We start from the raw sequence: 20584 nt of genomic DNA, 5'->3' as shown, positions 1-20584 counted from the left end.
AAAACACCACTTCAATCCTGCTGCATTTATTTAACTGGAAAGGCAAAAGTACATGAAGTGCAACCATTAAAATGTTTGGCTTGTCAACAGTGAAAATACATGCTTGGCACTTCACCCTCACCCAAATTCCTTCAATCAATCTCATGCAGAGGCAAACGTCATAGAGGGAGTGAGACAGACAGACAGAGGGGGTCAGTGCCCCGGCCGTGAGTGGCACTCATAACAATATGCTCTCCTACCGCCACTGCCACTCGAGCCGCCTTCCAGCTTTGCCGAAACGCTTTCCACTCTCTTGACGTCCATGATGTTTTATTTCCGATTTACTTGCTGCCCGATTCCCGAAGGAGTTGGGGAGATGAAGGCACCAAAGAGAAGGGGGGGGGGGAAGTGAGCGAAACAAAAATGTTTTAATTCACAGCAAATTGTACGGGAGAAGGGAACGCTGGCTTGGAGTTGCACGAACGGCGCCAATAGGCAACACCTGTGCACGGCCACGACGGAGCGGCGCGCGCTGGGTCAGTGATGGCGCGAGCCCGGAGGGGGCGCGTGCCCGGGCGACTGCCTTGCTCTGAGCTTCAAGTCGTACGAACCCGACTCCCGCCCACTCCGTGAAGCAAACGCGATTCACTCATCACCAACTAACACTGATGCATGTAATATTTATTCCTCGGCTTTCTGCCAGGTAGGTAATGTCCGTTTTCTGTGATTCGCTGCATCAATTTGTACAGCAGAGTCGAGTCCTTATTTGGATGTACAGATGAATTCAAACTTCAGGTTAATTAAATATACGCCTATCTCCCACGTCTTCCACAAAATACCATCGACAGCACAACTTTTGATTGTTAAATCGTTGCCGTTCCGTGGTCAGTGTATGGTACTGGGGCTAAAAGTCGTGTTCGTTTTTTATTCACTATTTATGATTATCTCTTGAATTAAGCAACATATGCACGTTTTGCTTTATATCCCACCCTTTAATCCATTGGTGTCTTGTATTTGTAAGATTGCACTTTTTTTTAAATTCCTGAAATTGCCCATCATGTTTCGTGCGCCTCAAGAAGCTCATTACCACTCACTGATATTCAAGCATTTCAGTTTTGGCTTCAGCTTAGTTAGTCATTTATTTCCGGATATCTTTTGCCCGACCTTTGTCAATTTAAGAAATCTATTGGTATTTTATGACCATTTAAGTAAAATAAAAGCAGTGCTGTGTTGGCTTTCCTTTTGAATATTAATGAAACGTTAGGAAATAATGCGTTAGTGACTGAAGCGGAGGAGTAGACGGATGATTTGATCAATATTGTCACTGGAGAAAAATGTAGTTAGTGTAAAGTGCAATATAAAGTGTTTCAATAAGGGGGAAAGTGTTGTGAAAATCCAAGAGACAAAGAAGATACAAAATAACTACAACGTTCAGGTAAATAATCTCTGTGAATAGTAGATCAAGATGCATTTGAGCTATTTAGAAGATTCCTAAAGCAACAATTTATTCCAAGAAAACATTTTAAGGATCAAGTTAGTTATGTGACTGAACTTACTAAATCATGCACTAGAGTAAAGTGATAATAGATAGTGGATTGTCACTATATTGCAAAAGATTTTTGGCTTGCTATAAAATCCATTATGCTGTATGTATCACACTATATGAAATCAACAAAAATGTGAATTACAAAGAGAAATAGTTTCCATTTTCAGTGTGTTTTTGCCTTGGCTTATGTGCAAGGCAGACACAAGTATTAGCCAATTGAAAAAGTGGGTATTACTGGTAAGGTATTTGTTACCTATTTGTCTTAAAGGAAGCGGTACTGAGCAACCTTTCTTGCAGTCCGTGTTGTGAAGGTAAAGTGGTCTGAGTAGCAAGTTCCAAAATTTGCACTCAGTGGGAATGATAGAATTACAACATATTTCCAAGTCAGGATAGGGTACAAAAGGGAGGAAAATTTTCTGGAGGTCTTGATCCTACTTGCTCTTGACTTTTTAGCTAGCAGAGGTTGCTGATTTGGAAGGTCCTGTTGAAAAAGCCTTGGTGAGAGGCTGCAGTGGATGGTACACACCACAGTGTATAACTTGCACGGTCAAAGTAGACACAATGTGGCAGATGGCATACAAATCAAGAGGCTTGCTTTGTTGCCTTAAGCTGCTTGTGTTTTTGAAGCTGTCCACATCAAGAAAAGTGAAAAAAACATTTCATCACACTTCTGACTTGTACCTTGTAGAATGCCCAGAAAGGCTTTGGGTAGTCAGGAAGTGCAGAATACTCACCCTGACCTGCTGCTGTAGCCACAATATTTTTGTGGCTGGTTCAAATAAATTTACCATTAATAAGGACTCCCAACATATTGTTGGTTGGGAGTTTGGCAATGAAAATGCCATCAAATTTCATGGAGCGGTAGTTAGACTTAATGGTGGAGATGGTCATTTGACAGCTCTCGTGAGGCACAAAATTACTAATTTTTACCCCATGCCTTTAAGCTTTCATGCAGCAAGATTAGTACAGCATTGATGTTCCATAAACTGAAAAGTTCTAAATGGAATTAAACATCATATAGTCACCAGCAAAATATCCTAATTTCTGACTTTAGGACAGAGGGAAGGCAATTGATTAAATGACCGAAGATGTGTGTATGGGACACTGCCACAAAGAACTGCAGCTTTCTAGGGCTGAAATGGTTGATCTCTAACAATCAACATTTTCTTTTGTCAACATTTTCTTTTGTGCTAGATATAATCCCAGCCAGTGGGAATTATTTCTCCTGAATCCCATTGATTTCAATTTTTAGCTGGAATTTTGATCATCATTTGGTCAAAGATGCCCTAATATCATGGCTGTCCCTCTCTCACCTCTCCATTTTTGGATAATTAGCTGACCTAACTTTGACCTGATTTTTCTGGATAGGAAAATGTACAATGCATCTGAATTGCTCATTCTATATTATGCGTTGCTGGAGGTCATTCAGTTTGAAGACACTTACAAGCCCACCTCCCCTGCCCCCCCCCCTTCCCAATTTTCCTTCTGAGTTCTACATTTAAAGCAGTCAAATTTGCAGATCTGAATTGAGTTTAAGTACAACATCCCATTAACAATAATTCCTTTTTGTAGGAATATACTTTCAATATACCTTTAGCTTTGTCCTAATAGAAGTTAGAAATTGTAAATGTATGTAGTAATACATATGTTGAATAAATGCTAATTTGTTTAATTCTTTCTTTTCTTTGCTTTCATTTCTTTGCTTAAAACTTAAGAAACCAAAATTAAGAGCTCTCACAGTCATTTGCAGTCTATTTAAAGAAAATTTGTTTTATGATGCTGTAATTTAACTTTCATGAATAATCGTGCCGGTTCCATTTGTTTTACATTATAAAATGTATGAAAGTCAAGATAAACTGGGTGTAAGAGCAAAATATTGCTTGTGTACCAATAGTTACTTCCATTTTCTTTTTGAATTGTTAACTGAATAACTTAGAGATACCCATCCACTTCCACAGGCGCAGATGCACATGTACACACTTACATAAGCACCATCTGATGAAACAGAAAGAAGGAAAAGTTACTTTTTAAAATTCAGACCTTGGTTTTGTATTTTGAACTCTTCAAAAATCAAAACAGTCTTGGGGGATAAAAAATATAGACGGCTGCCGACCCTCAACACTTCTTTCAATAGAAATACTGTATCTCTTTATGGTGACAGGCATCATTCCTTATTAGTCAAAAGTATTATTATTTCAGTAACTTAAAATACAATATTTCCTAATAATGTTTTTTAACTAGTTTATATCTATGCATTTGTATCTGCTGTAGAGTAACTGCTGGATAGTATATCTTAATATCTATGTTAGGCCATTTCTGAGGAAAATGCACTTTTCATTCACAACTTGTGGCATGATTTCCAGAAACAAATATTCTACCGTTAGTTATTTTCATCATACTGTTCAAATTGCTTCCATTGTTCTGCACCTCATTTTAACTAACCTTCTTCAACTCTCCAAATCTAGCTATGCTCTACCCACTTTCTCCCAACCACAAACTATAGTATCATCGGCTGTCGAGGACCTAAGCTTGGAAGTTCTCTCCCGAAACCTATCCAGCTCCATCTCTCTTTTCTCCTTTCAAACACTCCTTAAAGCCCACTTCTTTTAAGAAAAAAATTAGTCACCTAGCCTAATGTCTGCTTATGATTTAGGTTAAATATTGTCCAACATCCCTCCCGTTAAGTGTTATTTGAATGATTTACTATATTATATCCACACTGCATATTGGTTATTAATCTTAGTTTGGGATTTTTTTTCACATTCACAACATTCTTAGAGGCACATCTGATGGATTGTTCTCCTCTACTTTAACTCTTAGCTTAAAACTGCATTAATTTTGGTGTTTTATAGCTAACATTAAACTTGCACAATTCATTGAAGTTTAGACATTAATAAGCCTTTCCTCTGCTGATGAAATGTTTCTCTCCCTTTTACCATGTAGATTTTGATATATTTCTTACCATTTGAGAAGTATATTGTGTAACAAAGTGCAAAATATTGACAAGTTAGATGTGATTCTATTGAATTTGGGACTTTGAGTAGTGTTTCATGCTGTTGTGGTCATATCTTTTGTCACGAACTTATCTGATCCATACAAGATTGCCCCAGTGGCAAATGAATGACACTGCTTTTTATAGCCGTTCTCACAACACTTTTAAGGTTAATTTCAGATAATGCCTTGTGACAGGCACCCTATTCTGAGAAAAGAGCAAGCAATAGCCTATGTCCGCAGCCACTCAGCTTGTAAAACTTCCACTAAGATACGTATGCCCAGAAATGCTTAGTGGTTTCGAATGTTGGAGAGACATTGTGTGAACTCGTACCAGTTTAATGCAAGACATCAAGGGTGCCATATACCATTAATTAAAGTGTTGCATGTGGTAGAACTAACAGATCTCAGTCTAACATGCTCATTTACACACATAGCCTTTCCTCTGTGATCTCCTACCATGGTGGAAGGTAAAAGGCATAGTATGGAGCAGACTGTTGAGGTGTGGGGCTTGGTGAGATGATTGTTGAGGGGAGGGTATTGATCAAGAAACTGAGGGGAAATCAGGAGAACCTGTGGAGATGGGCAGTACTGTGTGAAGCAAGTAGATCTGTTGCCTCACAGTGCCAAGAGACCCAGGTTCAATCCTGACTCTGGGTACTGTCTGTGTGGAATTTATACATTCTCCCTGTGACTGTGTGCGTTTTCTCCCGTATCCCAAAGACGTTAACTGGCCACTATAAATTGCCCTTAGTTTGTATGTTAGTGATAGAGTCTGGGGGAGAGGTGCATAGTTGATGAGACTGTGGGATCAACAAAAAGTGGGATTAATGTAGAATTAGTGTAAATGGATAGTTGATGGTCAGTGGGCTGTTTCTATGCTTTTATCTCTCTATAGGTCTATGACTCTAAAATTGGTGAGAGGGATGTGATCGAGGAGAGGGAAGGAGATCAGATAGAGTCAAAGTGAAGCTTGAGAAAGGAATCCAAACAAGAACTGGAGAATCAGATTGATGAAGGATACGGATGGTGAAGGATACCAAAGACAGCTTGGAATAAGAATGTCAGCATGGGCCATCTGACATAAATACATAGGTCCATGTGCTTTTGTGCTTATGCATTGAAGACTGGGTTATAATTTGCACAAGTGTGCACACATAAGTTTGTGACTACATTTACTGATGAAGGTTCAATTAAAATATTGCAGAGTGCATAAAGGCATTAATGCTATGAATGAGAATGTCATTGCCATAGCCTGTCAGGAAGTTAAAATTGGATATCAAATTCCATGGAAAATCATTTACAAAAGGCAAAATAAAATGATGGAAAGGATAATGTGATTAAGAGCAAAATAAAAGGCAGAAATCAAGCAGGCTCTCTAAAATCACCACCAATAATTAAAATGTCAATGAGTGAAACTTCACATAGTAAAGTAAATTTTCAGTGCTGGAAGACTTTTGGCAGCTGCTATGGATTGTCTCAGCACTAAGAATGTAATTACATTTAAATGGACAAAGGCAAGCCAATTTTTTTTTTGATGCATCTGGTGGGTTATCAGTTAGATAAAGAAGGATAAATTTGTGGTAGAGGCTGTGCAGTGAAGTTGCACCAGTTTGATTCCTGGGATGGGAGGAAATATCCTATGAATGGAGATTAAAGAGACTCTGCCTAGGCTTTCTAGAGTTGGAGATAAAAAAGAGTGGTGAATTCATTGAGGGATAATAACTTTTGACAAGGCAGTGGCAGGGATGATGTTTCCCGTGGCTGTAATGTTTAGACATAGCAGTTGAAGTCTGAAAATAAGGGGTTGGCCATTGACCTGGGGGTAGAGAATCTTTGAAACGTTATATACAAGAGGACTCTGGTGACATGGCAGTGAGTATATTCGAGACAGGTCAATAGATTTTTGGATATTAAGACAATTAAGAGAAACAGGATGTGTGCCTGGAAAGTGGCATTGAGAACTCTACTGTTCTGAGACTGAATGGCTTCACTATTATGAAATGCAAGAATGTCTCACCCTTCATGTGTTTGAATGCCAAATCCCTTGATGAGTTGCAGGTTTAGCAAAGCTTGTGGAGAAGCAAGCAAAATGGGAAGCAGTTTACTGAATTGTACATTATCTACTGACATTGGAAGTAGCTGTCTAAACCCTTCCATAAGAATGTTTAGTGACCGTTATGTTTTCTGTAAAATCTGGGCCAGTATCCAGCATATTCTAAAGCCATATGCAAAGCTAAAAATACCTCTTTACACCCAATCAGTTTGTATTATCAAAGTTAATGGGAGAATTCCATTTGCCCTAACTTTGGATAAAAGATCTTTCTGTATTTTTGAAATCTCATCCCAGAAGTTTGATGAAAACTTTGGTCTTTTGACTGTGGGTCTGTAGCCAGAACTAGCATTTTAAAACTCAGTAAAGCACCTATAGAAAAGTATAGAGAAAGTATATGAATATTTTGTGATGCTGTAGATAAATCTTGGTTGTGTAGGTAAAGCATAGACCCATAAAAATAACTATTTAAAATAGTCAATTATGTTGTAGTTTAGAGTTTTGACAAAATGTTTTCAGTAAATGAAGTATATATTTCTTATTAAAAGATGAGTATTATTTCTCAATATGGCTTTTGAAAAGACTAAATCAATGTATAATTAATAGTGATGACCATTATAAACTACCAAATCTGATGTGCATTTTATTTAAGAACTGAGATGAAAACCAAGTTCCATGTACAAATTTTCTCAGCGTTGCAAACCATTCTGATCTTGTGCCAAGCATGTGAGATGAAATCACATTACATTAAACCAAATCTAGTTGAGGAGATTAGGTAAGAGTACAGCTTACAGATAAGCCATAGAGTCATAGAGCAATACAGCATGGATACAGGCCCTTTGGCCCAACGAGTCCATGCCGAACGCAGTACTCACCCAGCTAGTCCCATTTTCCTGCATTCGGCCCATATCCCTCTAAGCCTCATATCTCCATGTACGTTTCCAAGTGCTTCTTAAATGATAGTATTGTACCTGCCTCAACCACTTCATCTGGCAACTCGTTCCATATACTCACCATCCATTGTGTGAAAAAGTTGCCTCTCAGCTCCCTTTTAAATCTTTCTCTTCTCACCATAAATCTATGCGCCTTAGTTTTGGATTTGCCTTTCCTGGCGAAAAGACTGTTACCATCCACCTTATCTATGCTTCTAATGATTTTATAAACCGCTATAAGGTCACCCATCATTCTCCTACTCTTTAAGGAATAAAGACCTAGCCTGGCCAACCTCTCCCTATAACTCAGACCGTCTACTCCTGGCAAAATCCTCATAAATCTTTTCTTCACTCTTTCCAGTTTAGCTATGTCTTTCCTATGACATGGTGACCCAAAACTGCACACAGTATTCCAAGTGTAGCCTCACCAACAACTGATTCAACTGCAACATAATGTCCCAACTCCTATATTCAGTGCCCTGAATGATGAAGGCCAGCATGCTAAATGCCTTTTTCACACCTTGTCTACCTGTGACGCTGCTTTCAACGAACTATGCACTTGTACTCCTAGACTCCTCTGTTCCATTACACTCCCTGGAGCCCTACCATTCATAGTATAAATCCTATACTGATTTGACATTCCAAAATGCATCACCTCACACTTATCTGTATTGAAATCCATTTGCCACTCCTTGGCCCATTTTCCTAACTAATCAAGATCCCCTGTAACCTACTTCACTATCAACAACATCTCCTAATTTCCTGTCATCAGCAAACTAACCGATCAAGCCTTGTGCATTTGCATCCAAATCAGTTATATAAACAAAGAATAACAAGGGTCCCACCACTAACCCCTGCGGCACACCACTAGTCACTGGCTTCCATTTCTGATAAACAACCTCCAACCACCATCCTCTGCTTCCTACCTCCAAGCCAATTTTGAATCCACCTAATTACCTCTCCCTGGATTCCATTTGACCGAACCTTCCAGACCAGCCTACCATGTGGGATCTTGTCGAAGGCCTTGCTAAAGTCCAGATAGTCAACATTCACTGCCCTAACCTCATCTACCTTTTTGGTTACCTCTTGAAACAAAGACTATAAAAGGTTCATCAAGCACGACTTTCCACGCACAAAGCCATGCTGACTCCTAATCAGATTCTACCTATCCAAATGCTGGTAGATCCAGCTACTCAGAATCCCCTCCAGTAACCTCCCCACTACTGATGTCAGGCTGACCAGCCTGTTAATTTCTGGCTTGTCCTTGCTACCCTTCTTAAACAACAGAACAATATTAGCCACCTTCCAGTTTTCAGGAACTTCACCAGTGGCTAACGATGAAGCAAAAATCTCTGCAAGGGCCCCTGCAATTTCTTCTCTAGCCTCCCACAAAGTCTGAGGATGCCCTTGGTCAGGCCCTGGGGATTTATCCACCTCAATGTGCTGTAAGGCTGCAAATACTCCTGCCTGGTAATACAAATGTTCTCCAAAACATCACTTGTTTTCCTTATCTCTTGAGCAACCAGGATTTTTTGCTCAGTAAACAATGATTAAAAATCCCACCCATCTCCCATGGCTCAAGACATAGGCAGTCCTGCTGATCTCTAAAGGGACATACTGTCTCCCGAGCCACCCTTTTACTCTTAATATAGCTATAGAACCTCTTGCGATTTTCCTGAACCTTACCTGCCAGATCTATCTCATACCCTCACTTTGCCCTCCCGATTTCCTTCTTATTCTTAATCTTCTTATAGTTATCAAGGGATTCACTCGTCCCTGACCTCCTAAACCCAATGTATGCTTCCTTCTTTTTCTTGACCAGAGCTTCAATATCTCTCATCAGCCAAGGTTCCCTAAACTTGCCAAGTTTACCCTTCACCCTAACAGGAACATACTGCTCCTGGACTCTTATTAGGCCATGTTTGAAGAAATCAATGATCAATTAGATCAATGATCAAATTTAGATACTACTCCCGTCTTATCTTCCTGTTGGCAAAGAAGCATTGAATGAGGAGCAAATTATAATTAAAGTATTTTTCTATGAATATCATATCTGGATGGTTTGATAGACTTGTCCACGTATCTAAAGTACCACCCAATTCATTGGTTGCATTATGCAGTACCTTCATTATAAAATTACATTGAAATTGTTCTGTAAATGATAAACGTACTCATAGAATCATATTTTTCATTCAGCATCCCAAACTTCTGCATCCTAATCCTCCACTAACTTACCCATGGCACAGATGAAGGCCATCCAGCCTATCAGATCCACGCAGTGTAAATTTCATCATCCCATTCCCCTTCCATCTTCTCCTATAGCTTTGCAACTTATTCCTTCTTGCATGCTGATCAACTTCCCTTTGGTTCTTTTTGCCACCTCCCTACAATAAGGCTAATTTAACCTCCCAGTATGTTTACGAATGTGGGAAGAAATGGGAGTACCTGCAAGGTGCGAACTCCACACAAACAGCATCTGAATTTGGGATCAAACCTAGGTCCCCAGAGCTGTTGAGGCAGCAACACCAACTGCTGCCCCACCCTTTTAGTATGACCTCTATGATTGGGAGGGCACATATCTCAGAGCTGCAGCATTGAGTTATAGTTTGAGGCAAGTTTGCCCTTGGAGTTTGGAACATTTTTTCTTGACCCCATATAGTCTCATGGTCTCAGGCCAAACATAAGCAAGGGAGCTCTTGCTGATTATCACCAACCTTCTTCCCTTGAGTGATGAATTGGTGGTATTTCATGTGAAATAATACTTGAAAGGAGCAATGCCCATGACACAGAATGTACTCTGATTTGGGGGCTCACTGTCCATCACCAAATGTTGTATAGTAGCACCTACACAGAACAAGCAGGCTGAGTCTCTGTGGGAAAGCTGAGAATATGATTGGATCAGCCACAATCATGGTGGAGTAGACTTGAGAGGTCAATTTGCCACTCCTGCTCCTTTTTTATATATTCTTATAACTACCTGAAAGAATGAAGCAGAACTACATGCACAAGATGTAGACATCATTCACGCATGAACTTGAATGGTAAGTGATCTTTGCACACACACGTGCCTGAATATGAGGAATGGAAGTGTATCAAACCATCCAGATATGACATTCAACAGCATTACCATCTCTCAGTTTCCCACCACCAATCTGAGGGTCACAGAGAACAGAAACTTAATAGGAACAGCCATACAGATACTGTGACTATGAAAGAAATCAGGACACTGGATGTCCTGTGATGAGTGGTTAACTTCCTGACTCTCCAAAGTCAGGAGTATTATGGAATACTCTTCACTTGCTTGGAAGAAGGCAGCTCAACAACACTCAAGTTCAATACCACCCAGGACAAAGCAGCTCACTTGATTGATACTAGACCTATTACCCTAAAATTTTTCTTTCTCCACTACCAGCTCACCTGTGGCTGCAGTGTGTGTCACTACAATATGCACAACAGTTGCTCATAAGGCTACTCCTACAGGACCTCCCAAGACTACACCTTTACCACCAAGAATAACAAAAGCAAGAGGCAGATGGGAATACCATTACCCGCACGTTCTCCTTCAACTTGTCACCTCTCCAGAATTTAGAAATACATTTGCCACTCCTTCATGGTTGCTGGGTCTAAATCCTAGAATTTCCTGCTCAATAGCACAGTAGGAATACATCCACGAGAAGGACTACTATTGTACAAGATATTGGAATGCCACCGTCTTTGGGATGGGTGATAGAAACTGACCTTACCAGTGATCATCACATATGATTTTTTTTTGTGTGGCACCAACATTGTTTCCTACATGGAATTTTTAATCATTAATGAGAGAGTCTCCTTATCACATGTACTTTAAAAATGAATTCATGCTTGACAAATTGAAATATTACATATAGATAATAATTGAATTGCTTCAAAGGAGTTAAATAGTCCTGCAGTTTGGTCAGCTTTGAAGTTGAATGCACTATTGAAATTGCATCACAATTAAAGTATCTTGTATTTAGTGTATATCTTTTATTTCTGCCCCCTTGGATTCCCATTCACAATTTGTCCAGATTAAGCAAGTAAATTTATAAAATTTTTCATTTCTAGCTCAGCAACTTTTAACATGAAAGATCATCCGCCTTCTACTTGCAATTTTAGTAGCTCCTTTAGACATGCACCCCATCACATTATATTACCAAATAACATTTAAATAACAAGAATTTGAAAAAGCAACCAGGCAGATGGAAAAATAAACCAGTGTTCAAAACAATACATCACAGAAAAGCATAATAAAGATCCAGGCCAACATTTCTCCACTGATGAGCTTTCAAATTCAATTTTTCTATTAAATTGATGGCCCTAATCAGAGACCATTTGGGACAAAGTAGCGATACAGTAAAATTGCAGGTCAAAATCATTACCTCAACTAGTCCCTCACAATCAAGAGTGACATACTTCCTCTTCATTCATAAGTGATCTGAGTTGGCTCATGAGGCCACCATGGGAACCACACATGGAGCAAGTAGTGCTTGTCAAGAGGAGCAGATGGGTAGTTTCTGACGTGGCGCACTCTTTCCACAATCAACACTGGGCTTCGGTATGCCCCTCACCGGAGGACTTGAGGTTCTCAGTACCATGCCAAATGCTCCTTCACTTTGAGTGGTCATGGGCCAAGGTTTTCTGAGAGTCGCTGGGGATTTTTTTTTCAAGGATGCTTTGAGAACATCCTTGAACCTTTTCCTCTGTTGGCCTAGTAATATCTTCCTGTGGCAGAATAGAGTGCCTGTTATAGGAGTGTTGGGTATGAGAGTGACATGGTTTGCCCAATGGAGCTACTGGGTGTAATTACAGCTTTAATACTAGGGATGTTGGCCTGGCGGAAGACACTAACACTGGTTTTCTTATCTTTCCAGTGGATTTGGAGGATTTTGTGGAGATAATGTTTGTTATTGGTATCTTCCTAGTATCTTGAGATGCTTGCTGTAGATAGTCCAAGTCTCAGAAGCAAGTAGTAGACCATGAGTTTTGCACCAGCTCTGAGGTCTTGATCTTCAAATACCTGTTTCCTCAGTTGGACTAAAGCTGTGCTAGAACCCAAAAAGGAATGGTAACTTTCATTATTAAGTAGTCCACATTTCCCAGGGTCTCACTGTGAACTTATGTGGCTCAAAGGGAGTATGGTGCAGCTGGAGCTGGTTACTAGTAGACCTTTGTCTTGAGGATGTTGAGTATAAGACCCATCTTCTTGTAGGCTTCAGTAAAGGAATTGACAATGATTCAGTTCAGCCTCTGAACATACACAAACAGGAGTTTCATTTGCATACATCAGCTCAACTACTGATTATAGGATGACCTTGGATGTGCAGTGTGAGCACGGTTGATTGAATAGTTTCCCATTAACCCTGTAGATTAACTGTACAAGTTGGTTAGGATCATGGCTTGCATGCCATCAAAAGCAAGAATAAGGTGGAGGCACATGTCTGAGAATAGCCAAATTTGTTTCATGGTCCATCATGGTTAATGGAGTCATAGAATTCAGTGAAGTTGAGAAAGGCCATGTGTAGTGGTTGGTGCTGCTCCCTTGAGATCATGTTTCCAGAAGATGGAATCCACAAGAGATTCAGAGAGCAGCTCTCAAGCCACAGGGAGGAGGTAGTTGAGGCAGACCTTGACAATGACTTATGGCAGAAGACAGAGACAGTTGTCTCCTTTCTTGATGATAGTCCTGATTATGGCATCTCTGTGATGTTCTGGTATATCCTCTTTTTCCCAGATGGATATGGTCTTCACCAAGACTTATTGGTCAAGGGCAGCAAAGCTAGGCCAAATGGATGGCTATAGAATTGATGTGAGAATGCTCATGCCAGAGTTGAGGGAGGTCCTTAAAGTGTCGTTTGTAGCAGGCATTAACTGCATCTCTTCCCTTGATGAGTTCACCTCTGTCCTTTGCTCTATGGGATGGGATCTTGGCTGTTTGGGCCATAGCTAGCCCAGACAGTACTGAAGAACCTGCATATGTCATGGCTGGGTGTGAGTTGCTGGGCCTCTTCCCCTCTCTCTACCCACCACCTATTCTTTAGGTCAGGGGTTTTCAGCTGGACCTTAGCCTTCAGGTACCTTTAGAACATAGAACATTACAGCACAGTACAGCCCCTTCGGCCCACAATGTTGTGCCAACATTTTATCCTGCCCTAAGATCTATCTAACCCTTCCCTTCCACATAGCCCTCCATTTCTCTATCATTCATGTGTCTACCTAAGAGTCTCTTAAATGTCCCTAATGTATCTGCCCCCACAACCACTGCCGGCAGTGCATTCTACTCACCCACCACTCTCTGTGTAAAAAAAAAACAAACTTACCCCTGACGTCCCCTTTGTATCTTCCTCCAATCACCTTAAAATTATGCCCCCTTGTGTTAGCCATTGTCACTCTGGGGGAAATGTCTCTGACTGTCCACTCGATCTATGCCTCTGATCATTTTGTACACCTCTATCAAGCCACCTCTTATCCTCCTTCACTCCAAAGAGAAAAGCCCTGGCTCACTCAACCTATCCTCATAAGACATGCTCTCCAATCCAGGCAGCATCCTGGTAAATCTCCTCTGCACCCTCTCTAAAGCTTCCACATCCTTCCTATAATGAGGCGACCAGAACTGAATACAATATTCCAAGTGTGGTCTAACCAGAATTCTATAGAGCTGCAACATTACCTCACAGCTCCTGAACTCAATACCCCAACTAATGAAGGCCAACACACCATACACCTTCTTAATAATCCTATCAACCTGCGTGGCAACCTTGAGGGATCTATGGACATGGACCCCAAGATCCCTCTGTTCCTCCACACTGCCAAGAGTCCTGCTAAGAGATCAAGTTCAAATTCGATCTCCCAAAGTGTATCTCTTCACACTTTTCCAGGTTGAACTCCATCTGCCACTTCTCAGCCCAGCTCTGCATTCTATCAATATCCTACTGTAATCTACAGCAACCTTCTACACTATCCACAACGCTACCAACCTTCGTATCATCAGCAAACTTACTAACCCACGCTTCCACATCCTCATCCAAGGCATTTATACAAATCACAAAGAGCAGGGGTCCCAGAACAGATCCCTGCGGAACTCCACTGGTCACCAACCTCCAGTCAGAATACTCTCCATCTACCACCACCCTCTGTCTTCTATGAGTTAGTCAATTCTGAATCCACACAGCCAAGTTTCCCTGGATCCCATGCCTCCTGACTTTTTGAATGAGCCTTCCGTGAGGAACCTTATCAAACGCCTTACTAAAATCCATGTACACCACATCCACTGCTCTACCTTCATCAATTTGCTTTGTCACATCCTCAAAGAATTCAATCAGACTCGTGAGGCACAACCTGCTCCTCACAAAGCCATGCTGACTGTCCCTAATCAGCCTAAGCTTCTCCAAATGCCCATAAATCCTGTCTCTAAGAATCTTCTCTAGTAATTTTCCCACCACTGAAGTAAGACTCACTGGGCTGTAATTCCCAGGGGTTATCCTTACTCCCTTTCTTAAACAAAGGAGCAACATTTGCCACCCTCCAATCATCTGGCACTACTCCTGTGGCCAGTGAGGGGGCAAACATCTTCGCCAAAGGCGCAGCAATTTCTTCCCTCACTTCCCATAATAACCTTGGATGTATCCCATCTGGCGCCGGTATTTATCTATCCTAATGTTTTTCAAAAGTTCCAGCACATCCTCTTCCCTAGCATATCAGCCTGTTGTAGGCCATCCTCACAAATGTCAAGGTCTCGCTCTTTGGTCAATACTGAAGCAAAGTATTCATTAAGGACCTCCCCTACCTCTTCCAACTCCAGGCACATGTTTCCTCTTTTATCCCTGATCAGTCCTACCCTCACTTCAGTCATCCTCCTATTCTTCACATACATGTAGAACACACTGGTTTTCATTAATCCTACTTGCCAAGGACGACTTATGCCCCCTTCTAGCTCTCCTAAGTCCATTCTTAAGCTCCCTCCTGAGCCCTGTCTGATCCATGCTTTCTAAACCTCAGATAAGCTTCTTTCTTCCTCTTGACAAGATATTCTATGACTCTTGTCAACCACGGTTCCTTCACTCTACTATCCTTACCCCCCTCAATGGGACAAACCTATCCAGAACGCCATGCAAGTAGTCCCTAAACAACCTCCACATTTCTGCTGTGCACTTCCTCAAGAACATCTGTTCCCAATTTATGCTCTCAAGTTCCTGCCTAATAGCATCATAATTCCCCCTCCCCCAGTCAATACTTTCCCATATCGTCTGCTCCTATCCCTCTCCAAAGCTAAGGTAAAGGTCAAGGAGTTATGGTCACTATCTCCAAAATGCTTTCCCAGCGAGAGATCTGAAACCTGATCAGGCTCATTACCTAGTACCAGATCCAGAATGGCCTCTCCTCTCATCGGCCTGTCCACATACTGTATCAGGAATCCTTCCTGGACACACCTAACAAACTCCACCCCATGTATCCCCTTTACACTAAGGAGGTGCCAGTCAATATTAGGGAAGTTGAAATCACCCATGACAACAACCCTGTTATTTTTTTGCACCTCTCCAAAATCTGCCTCCCAATTTGCTCCTCAGCATCTCTGCTGCTATTCGAGGGTCTGTAGAATACTCCCAATAGAGTGATCTCTCCCTTCCCGTTTCCGACTTCCATCCACACTGATTCAGTAGATGATCCCTCAAGGACATCCTCCCTTTCTACAGCTGTGACACTGTCCCTGGTCAGCAAAGCCACTCCCCCATCTCTTTTACCTCTGTGCCTGTCCATTTTGAAACACTTAAACCCCGGAATATCCAGCAGCTAATCCCCCCCTTGCGATAGCCAAGTCTCTAATGGCCACCACATCTTAGTTCCACGTAATTACTCATGCTCTAAGTTCATCACCCTTGTTCCTTATACTCTCGCATTAAAGTAGACACACTTCAGCCCATCCAACTGACTGCAGTTTTGCCCTTTCAAATCCCTATCCTTCCTCACAGCCTTTTTACACTCTGCATCTACTTGTATACTAAATGCACCAACCTCTAACCTATCACTCGAGTTCCCATCCTCTGCCAAACTACTTTAAACCCTCCCCAACAGTTATAGCAAACCTGCCTGCAAGAATATTGGTCCCCCTCCAGTCCAGGTGTAACCTGTCCCTTTTGTACAGGTCGTACCTTCCCCAGAAGAGATCCCAATGATCAACAAATCTGAAATCCTGCCCCCTGCGTCATCTCCTCAGCCACGCATTCATCTGCCAAACCATTTTATTCTTACCCTCACTGGCGCGTGGCACTGGCAGCAATCTAGAAATCACTACCCTTGAGGTCGTGCTTTTCAGCTTCCTACCTAGCTCCCTATATTCCCTCTTCAGGACTTCATCTCTTTTCCTACCTATGTCATTGGTACCAATATGTACCACGACCTCTGGCTGTTCACCCTTCCCCCTTCAGAATGCTGTGGACCTGATCCGAGACGTCCCTGACCCTGGCACCTTGGAGGCAACATACCATCCAGGAGCTGTTTGAAGCTGTCTCTTTGCCCTTGAGGAATGGTGGATCTTCCAGTCCAGTAAAGCCTTGTGTTTGTAGTTAATTCACTTCAGCAAATTTATTCCCCATCATAAATGGTCAGTGCCTGGTATATGTTTATTAAATTTGGGATAAATATTGGTAATAGCCTATACTTCTCCCAAGCACTAATAGCATTTAAACTGCATACAGTCCTTCAGGAGACATAAGACTTATCTATAATTGGGCTTTGATTCCCCTTGCATTAATCTTGGCTGAACTGACAAAACACGTGACACCTCCAGAAGCTGCTCATATATTATAAATGTTATTTAGGTGAATGCCAAAGCATCCTATTGCTACCTGATATTAACTTGTTGTCCACAAGCAGAAAGAGATCATGTTCCTCATAACCTGATAAGCTTCACAAGAGATTTTCTTCTTTTTTGTAATTATTGTTAATCTTGACTTTTATTTTAACTTTTAACACTTCCATGGTTTTCCTTAGTATGTGTTTCTAAAATATGGCAGTACAGCCCCCAAGATGCTGGTATTAAAATATTTCACTATTTGGATCTAGAGATACTTGGGTTGTTCACTCAGTTGTGGTGACTTGATTATTGCCATCCATTCACCCAACAACAATCTCTTTGATGTCAGAACTGTTTCTTTAAACTGGTTGATCAATCAGCTGGAAATGTTAGCCCATTTATTAAGTCTCATCTTCTCATTTGTACAAATCCCATTGTGTACCTCTTGACTTCTATCTTAATTTTATTTTTCTCTTTTGGCCTATTTTATATCTCGCATCTTTCACTTACCTCCCTGTTTGCATTTTATTTACATGGATGTTTTTGTTTCCTCTTCCATTTCCTTAAACTTCTGTCAAACATTTCCTTCATGAATTTACCTGTTGTCTCCTGATTGCATGTTTTAACTTCTCAAAAACAAAACTGCTTTATTTTACTATGACCATCTTTCAGTATTAATGTCCTTGTATATTGCTGGAGGACAGGTAGACTGCATTATGATTGATTGATGATAAAGCTCCACTCCTACAGTCACACTGTATATGAATGACGTTCACAGGCCACCTTGGTATTGTGTGTGGGAAAGAGACCTGGAATAAAGGAGTTTTAATTGGGATTGGGGAAAAGGTCAGTTTGAAGCTGAGAAGTAAATTCTTGCTCAAAGAATAACATTTGGAAATGGATTGGTAAAAAGCACATGAGATCAAGAGGAGTTTTTGAAGAGGAAATGGTGATAGTTTTAATATCAGTAAACACCAGGTTAAGTTACAGCTAATTTTTTGGTCAATATCTAGTTTGCAAGTTTGGTTTCCATCATAGTAGTGCAGTGACAATTAAGTCTGAGACTTGTATGTTTACACATGCTCGTGTGGAACTACTGTTTTTTTTTAAATTTGAGATTCAAACCAATATATCATTAGCCATAATCATAAAAACTGAGGATGCTGGAAATCTAAAATGAAAACAGAAAATGCTGGAAATATTCACCAGACCTGAAGCACTAACTCTCTTCCCACAGATGCAGCCAGAACTGAGTATTTCCAGCAATTTTTTTGTTTTTATTTTGTATCAATAGGCCTGAGTTGGAAAGCCAGTTGATGCAAGAGTAGCCGCTTAAACCTGCATTCAGTGATTCATGGCTGATCATCTACCTCACATCCATTTTCCCACCTGAGCCCTGGATTTTGAGTGTCCAAAAGTGTGTACATCTTAGCCTCGTGCAAACTGAGTGACTGAGGATCCACAACCATTTGTAATGGAGAATTCCAAAGATGAGCAGTTCTTTGAGTGAGGATATTCCTCATTTTAGTCTAGTATGGTTGCCCCTTAATGATGAGATTCGTACCTAGTTCCTCACTTTCCAACCACAGGAAATGGGCTCTCTGTATCAATGCTGTTGCTCCCTCTCAGAATATTGTATGTCTCTGTGAAAACTCCCCTTATTTTTCTAAAGGTCAATGAGTAAAGACCAATCTTTCTCAAACTCTCCTCCAGACAGCCATAAGGTGATACCATCCATTCTGTTCCTTATGTTATAGATCTAAAACTGTTATAGATCTAGTACTCTGTTGCAAGAATGACAAGAGCTGAAGACCTTGGGTGACTTGAAGTAAGTTAGCAACAGAGAACTGCAGTTATTTCAAGAGATTATCCAAAAATGCTAATATTAGAACAAAAAGGAGTTTTGTTCGATAGGTTCTGTGACACAGCTTGTCAGAACATTAGCATGTTTACTGATAGGTTGAACATAAGGTTGCATCTGCAATTTGCTTCCAATCTCCATTTCTCGCATCAATAGATAGCTGATGTCAATGCTTTCACTGAAATGCTCTAAGTATAGCTTGGGCAGTTTTTTTTTTATAATGAAGGAAAGAAAGAACTGGAAGGAGATCCAACCCCTGTCATGTTCCTACATGTTTTTTAGTAGTTGGATTGCTGAATGCCTGGGAGCATTAATCCTGTTAACTTGGCTGGATATGTGCTTACTTTTGGAAGTTCAAAGGGGCAGTACAAGAGGTCTTATAGCCATGCAAATATACATTGTTAACAATGGTTTTAGTACCTGAAATCTTTCAGACTTTTTTTTAATTAGAGCAAGTGATTCTGATAAAAAAAAGTCATTGAATTTGAGGACAGGCTAAACAAATTTTGTTTTATGTGATACACTTCATCCTGCTTCCCACACAACTTAGTTAGCGTGCAAAAGAGAGTCAACAAGATGTTGCCTGGAATGGAGTTATAAGGAGAGATCAGATAGACTGGATTTAATCTCATTGGAACATAGGAGGTTGAAGGGTGACCTTATAAACATTTATAAAATTATGAGGGGCATAGATATTTTATCCAGGACAGGCAAGCCTAGAACCAGTGGGCACAGGTATAAGGTAAGAGGGGAGAAATTTAAATGAGATATGAGGAGTAAGTTTTTCACGCAGAGAGTGGTGAATATCTGAAATGAGTTGCCAGAGGAGGTGGTGGTGGTGGTGGTAAATACAACTAGAATGTTTGAAGGGCATTTGGACAGGTATGTAGATGGGAAAGGTGTAGAAGAACACATGCATAATGTGGGCAAATGGGATTAGAGTAGATAGGCATCATGGTATGGATGAGGTGGGCTGAAAGGGTCCATTTCAGTGCTGTATGATTCTGTGATTTTATGCACCTCTTGCAATAAGCTATATCACAAAGCCAGGACATAGATTCATACGTGAAATTAGATTAAATAACCAAAGTCTAATAATGAAGGCATTAGTTGATGACATCTATTGATCTGCACAATGGAATTATTCTCATCACATATAAACAAAAATTAACAGTATGTAGTTTCAAAAACCGAACAGCAGAAGATACTTATTTAGTAGTGCTTATATATTCAGTTATGCAGCCATCTAGTTAGGCTTGCAATATTTTAAGCATCCCTTTCCAACCACCTTGTGCTCAAGGAATTGTTAACAGCATGAAGCAGAATTATCAGAATAATTGATTGAAACAGCTGTTCTTCTGCCAAAAATACTTCAGTTTCCGGACTTTTAATGACTTAAATGATAAGAAATCAA

At 40.6% G+C, this 20584-nt stretch overlaps 1 protein-coding gene and 1 long non-coding RNA gene across 4 annotated transcripts in view; one reads left to right on the top strand and one right to left on the bottom strand.

Annotated features, from left to right (window-relative positions):
• Window positions 1-376, bottom strand: part of kcnip4a (potassium voltage-gated channel interacting protein 4a) — an 850536-nt gene extending 850160 nt beyond the window's left edge. Inside the window, exon 1 of one of the 2 annotated variants that reach the window (XM_052032124.1) lies at window positions 240-376. In XM_052032124.1, the coding sequence (XP_051888084.1) occupies window positions 240-303 (64 nt within the window). In that variant the 5' untranslated portion in view covers window positions 304-376. The remainder of the gene's footprint in view (window positions 1-239) is intronic. The other variant, XM_052032131.1, reaches the window with a different exon arrangement.
• Window positions 377-594: 218 nt separating this feature from the next.
• LOC127579397 (uncharacterized) overlaps window positions 595-20584 on the top strand; it is a 135326-nt gene continuing 115336 nt past the window's right edge. For both annotated transcript variants that reach the window (XR_007957665.1, XR_007957666.1), the window contains exon 1: window positions 595-682. This is a non-coding gene — a long non-coding RNA (uncharacterized LOC127579397). The remainder of the gene's footprint in view (window positions 683-20584) is intronic.

This window comes from Pristis pectinata, chromosome 2, assembly GCF_009764475.1.
Source record: "Pristis pectinata isolate sPriPec2 chromosome 2, sPriPec2.1.pri, whole genome shotgun sequence".
Lineage (NCBI taxonomy): Eukaryota > Metazoa > Chordata > Chondrichthyes > Rhinopristiformes > Pristidae > Pristis > Pristis pectinata.
This window is presented reverse-complemented; position numbering and strand designations above follow the sequence as displayed.